A 5,615-nucleotide genomic window follows, 5' to 3' on the forward strand; every position below is an offset into this window, starting at 1 on the left:
AAGTTTGGGATAAACCTCCGACGACAAAACTGATTTTCCAATAATTAGCCACACGGTACTTTGTGTCATGGCGCCTTCAGCGTATTGTTTGGTTTTTACTTATCACCCAATCAAACTGACCAATAAGGAAAGCTTGTTGAATCGCTTCGAGCGAAATCCTGTTGCGATCACGTATAACAAGGTTTCCTTGGGCAAATGATCGCCAAGATCGCCGATCGTATCTCAGCTTTGGGGAAACTGTAAAAGGTTTTTTAAATGTTGTATTTTACGGCCAGTAGGAAAATATGGCTGATTCAGACTCTGGTACCCATGTAACGGACATCAGTGAGAGTTTTCCAGACGATTTTGAGCCAAGGAAAGAAGGTACACGCAATAGTTATTTTCCTTTTCGGGGAGTTTCAGGCCATGGTACATTAATTTGCTTATTAGCACTTTGTGCCCGTGTCCAAATATTCCCTCGTCAAAACAACTCTGATCCTACCGCGAAACCCGTTTTATAGTCATAAGTTCTTATAAGGTTTGTTCACGGCAAACGATGTCATTTTGGTCAGCAAATTGAAGGTTGCTGGTGATTCAAAATTCTTCCAAGCTGACAAAAGCGGTCTAATTATATCGTTTATGGCTCTATTTAGCTTGCATATGAGATGAAACGTTTTTTTTAATATCAAAGGCATGAACCGAGTAACCAGGGTGCTAAATATCTGAAGCTCCGAGGTCATTATATTTGTACGAAATCCTCCCTGGAAAAAAATTTCTTCACTTGTTTTGTGTATTATTAAGCGAGCTTTTCTTGTAATTAAGGTAAATTCACTTTAAAATGTTCACGTGATCTGGAGTTATCTCGTGTGAAAACGTTTCTTTCCAAGCACTTGCTGGTGAAAAGTATATCAGATAACCTTGGCATATCTTACCGTTGGTTATAGGAGATTTCCGAATTCGACCGAGTGTAAAACGGTTTTCCGGCTAATGCCCTAAATTCATTAATATATGCTTTTCAATTCGTATGATTGCGAGCTAGCCATAAGTTGATTACAATTAAAACAAATTAAAGTGTTCTGCAGCATGGTGACACTTCGATTTCGTGCGAAAGCGCGCCATTTGGACTCTCAATTCATCATACCGAATAAAAAACATAAACACAAACTAAGGGCTCACGTAAGTTCAAAAAACTTGTAATAGTGGAAAAAATCACAATCTGAAAGTTCTGAAACGTGGTATAAACAATCGGTGAAAACCGCCAAAAAGGGATTTATGGATACTTTTTAAAAAGGTACTTGATCTGCTTTCGCTGCGCGACTTGATAGGTTGGGTAGCTGATCTCATAGCGGCTTAAACTAAACTTTTGACTGCTGGCGTCATCCGAATTTCTGCATCGAAAATAGAAAACACGAATAGAAATAGTGTCAAATCATGAAGTAAATTACAAGGTGGTTTGTTTTTCTCAGTTGGAATCCGTGCAAAAAAGGCATTGATGACTATAATGTTTGAGTCATCAGAGCATGTGATCTTGAAATGATCATACAGATTATACTTATTATGTCATGGATATATTTATCGCACTGACATGTTCTACACACCAAATTCAATCTGGGTTTTGTGAACGGGAGCTTTTAATATTTGTGCTGAGCGGTAATTGGTACGTTCAAGCTTGCGGGTCTTTCTGTCTGTCCTGGATACAAATAAATCGCATAGTTTAACCTTTGCATCTCGTCCTTTGTGTTCCGGAACAGTACTGCATCTTGTCTTTCATTTCATTTTTTGCGTCATCTCTGAACGGTTCCAACAGAGACAACTTAGCCTAACAATCACCTTTCCGTTCTTTTGTATAGCGTCGTCTTTAATGGCTGTAATCAACTGTCAAGCTTTTGATTAAATATATCCAGAGCTCCTCCATATCTCCACCATTTCTTTGATGACCGACAGTTAAATTTCCACCCTTTAATTGTTGGCGGTTAGCCGCATTTAGGTGGTTATTTTGCAACTCTGAAATAAGGAACAAGCAGTTTTTGATGTGCAGGATGTGGGGCTTATCATAAGCATGTTCGGTCCATAGCCTTTCCCACCTTATATATATTTGGAAGCGATTCTTGAACCTTCTTTGGTCCAATTCTAATGTATGCATGATGAGGACACCGATTAAAAAATCACACCGTACTGATGAATAACGCTTAGGGGTATTTCAATAAACTTTTTTTCTGTCTAGCAACACTGAAAGGAGTCGTGAATTAGGTGAAGACATTACAGTATTGGCTAATATTATGTTACGAAACTTCACGTTGCAGCTTACATTTCTAAATAAAATGACATTTTCGTGTTTTTTTTTTTAGCTATACTGCAACCGGTAATGGAAACAGGAAACAGTTTGCCCAACAACATCCCAGAAATGACTTCGGCTGAGATTAGCGGAGACGACAACGCTTGGAATCGATCGAGCTTATTGTCTGCAAGTCAGCAGCGTCGAAACAGTACGGGAGGCACTCCTCGCCTAATACGACACGCCCCAGGACGAGCCACCTCGCCTACTCCAACCATACAAAGCCGAACGTCATCGCCGGCAAGTTATGCAATAACCCATGCACCAGTATCTGCCTTCCACGTGCCCAATCAGGGTCCGTCATCTGCTCGTCACATGCCACACCGTGGTACATCTCCGGCGCGATTTGGTTCCAGCCGTTCTGCATCGCCTGTCTCCGCTCCAGTTCGACACTTGGCAGCTCGTGGGTCTTCTCCCGCTCAATTTCCAGCAAGTAGAGGGAATTCACCCGCGGGGCGTGTGTCCCATCGTAAACCCAATCCCACTGGACGAGCTAAAGGTCATGTTATAACACCAAGGAATCATTTGACCACTGCCAACGTACATGCAACTCCGAGAAGACACAAAAAATTGAATGGTAATGTTACCACTGCGCGGCGCCCCGCTCAGAACAGGACTCGGCGCTCTGCCGCTCCAAAGACGGTTAGCTATGGTGACTCACTGAGCGAAGGGGATGGAGCAGGATTTCTGAGAACCTTGGACAGTATCCCTGCACATTCGGGATCAAGGAGTGCCTACGATTTCGCCGAAGCCAACAGGCGTACCATCGCCAAACCCAAGCCCAAATTGAGACAACTTGATTTCACAGAAATAGACCTTGATGTGACTGAAGAGCTAGAAGAGTCAGACGATCAAGCTGATGAGAAGTCATGGCTACCAACAGGAACATACGCTGTGTTCCTAGTTACTCTCTGGACGGCTGTGTTGAGACTTATCGATAGTGTAGAGGGGAATGGTCCTATGGCTTGTTCTGAAGGCGAAGAAACTCGTCTTTGGATCTGCGCAGCGTTCTTTTCGCTTGTGCAAGGTCTTGCGGAGGCCTTCTGGCAAAGAAAGAACCTGCTAAAAGTCATTTTCAGTATGTCCTGTCTGTTTGGGTATTTTATCATTTCGCATATTCAGCCTCTCTCGTGTCGTCTTGGAGAGGATAAAGTCACGGAGATAAGCAAATGGCAGGCTGCTATCAACTTTTTTGTAAGTGCGCTGTTGGGAGTTAGGATTTATAGGCACACTTTGGAATCGATGCAGGAACGAAAGATGATAAGGGAGAGAAAGAAGCGTAGGAGGCAAAGTGAGGATTCAGATGATGAAGTCTTTGAGGGATTACCAGAGGCTGTATTATAACTTAGGATCTCAAAGACACTTTATCAAATGCTGATCTTACCCATATGCAAACTATGACGATATGATAGATATATGGTCTTTCATATATTCCCTTGCATATGCAAACTAGTGACTCGTAACTGCGACAAGAACTTTCCTCGTTCATTCTCCTCTCATTTGTAAGGTACTAGAGTGTTTCCAGGCTTATTCCTTCCAGTATCAATACATTGTCCGGCAGGCGCGAAAATCATAAATTAATTGAAATTTTCTTGATTTGCCGGCAGATTCTCAAAACCAAACGATAAAAGAAACCCATGGAATCAGTGAGGAGAATAAACATTTTTAGCCTAGGATCGGTGAAACGGATGAAAATCTAGCGGTAACCAGAATTGGTCGTGCTACTTCAATAGGTGAGAGGCAAATTTATGGAAAAGGGGAGATTTCAAGTATTCTTGTTGCACTGGGAAAACAGCTGACATACACAGTTATTCCAAAGCACAAGCAAAATACTGGGAAATGCGGTTTCATTATGAACCCAACTGGTCTGTGCGCTGAACGCCAGAACGTAGAACTAGCAAGTCGTCCTTGTATTATGTTCTTGGACAGAGCGCTTTACTCTAACAGGATCTCTTGATCTCCCACCCCAGTGAAAATGTATCCTAGCAAATGGTAAACGGGGGGATTAATTTGACCAACGCTGGTGGTTGAGTGGTGGTAAATTAGAACAAAACTTTCTATGTACGGTCTTCCTTTTGATTAAAACACCTTGTAAAATTGAAGCCTTACCAAAGGTTCTCTTGCTAAAATTATAGATGACGATGTTCTTATCGAGAGAACTACATACAATAAGAGATCATCTTAGATATGATCTGTATTCAGTTTTGCGTCGTCCGGGGAACTCATTGACATCAGCTAGTATTTCATGTGTACTTCGTTTCCCGCGCTACTTAGTTAGACTTCAATAAAAAATACATTATTTTCATGGCTCCATTTTTCTTGGCTATCGAGTATTTTAATCTTTGTCCTTCCAGAACTTGTACCTCGCTACGTAACATGTACTTTTCCCTCTCCGTTAGCCACTTTGCAATCACTAGGAATTTTTGATTGTCTAGTGACTGCGAGCTAATGTACCTACCTCCTCCCCATCGCCCAGGTCTCTTTTGGAAGTCATCCTTTGCAAGGATTGTGGAGGGCGAAGAACGAACGGTTCTGTCTTATAATGGCATGGGTACGACTACAGTAACATTTGCTTTTGTTCAGTAAAATGAATAACAGTTTCGATTTATTGCACTTTTTAGAGCTTAATTAAAACTAGTAAATCGAAAACGTCTTTTGATACTCAAGGTTTATAAACAATAGCCTCCATTTGATGCGAAAATATGCTCGGGTATTTGTCCGCGGACATTATCTGTTCCGAGAAAGAAATAGTTTTCCGAAAGCGTTGCTCGAGGAAAACCGTGAGCTTTGAGGAAGAGAATTTTTTAAGTGAAATGAAGGCTATTGTGTGTTTACAGGAGCTCCTGGTGTTTATTATCCTTCAAATATTTTTCTCAAAACGCAAAAAATTGGGGAATATTGCTCAGATATTCCCAGTTTAGCCGGGGCATATTCAGTCACGTGACGCATTTAGCCCAATCGCGCGCGAGAGAAAATATTTGTTATCAATCTCTTGTTGTTATGTACATTTGCCAGCTCATTTCGAAATATTCTTAAGAGCGCTTATAAGTCTCTTGAGCAAAACACTGCCCCTCCCCCGTCCAACCTTGTTCGTTGTAAGGCCCACCTAAAACCAGAATATTACGCCATACAAAGATCATATGCGGCTCAGGATTCATATGTCAATCTCACGGAGGGCCTTAAATTTTCTAAAGTGGGAACACTGGTACAAGTTTCTTGCACCGTACCTGAAAATATGAGCTATAATTCAATGTTTGAAATCTGATTTGCTTAAAAGAAACTACATGTAAAAAAACTCGAG

The 5,615-nt window shown here is 41.4% G+C and overlaps 1 protein-coding gene across 1 annotated transcript; it reads left to right on the forward strand.

Moving 5' to 3' along the window:
* The first annotated feature begins 247 nt into the window (after window positions 1–247).
* Window positions 248–4,617, forward strand: LOC110069298 (uncharacterized). The gene is made up of 2 exons (XM_020776803.2): window positions 248–363; window positions 2,328–4,617. Exons 1-2 carry the CDS (start codon window positions 285–287, stop codon window positions 3,656–3,658), a joined length of 1,410 nt encoding a protein of 469 aa, XP_020632462.2. The 5' UTR covers window positions 248–284; the 3' UTR covers window positions 3,659–4,617.
* The last annotated feature ends 998 nt before the right edge of the window (window positions 4,618–5,615 follow it).

Source organism: Orbicella faveolata, unplaced genomic scaffold (assembly GCF_042242905.1).
Source record: "Orbicella faveolata isolate gen_17 unplaced genomic scaffold, um_ofav_v1 contig_47, whole genome shotgun sequence".
Taxonomy (NCBI): Eukaryota; Metazoa; Cnidaria; class Anthozoa; order Scleractinia; family Merulinidae; genus Orbicella; species Orbicella faveolata.

Excerpts from the sequence above, each read along its gene's own strand:
- LOC110069298 (XM_020776803.2), top strand. The coding sequence starts at position 285 with ATGGCTGATTCAGACTCTGGTACCCATGTAACGGACATCAGTGAGAGT. Across the intron at positions 364-2,327 it reads TTTTGAGCCAAGGAAAGAAG|CTATACTGCAACCGGTAATG; the intron begins GTACACGCAATA and ends TTTTTTTTTTAG.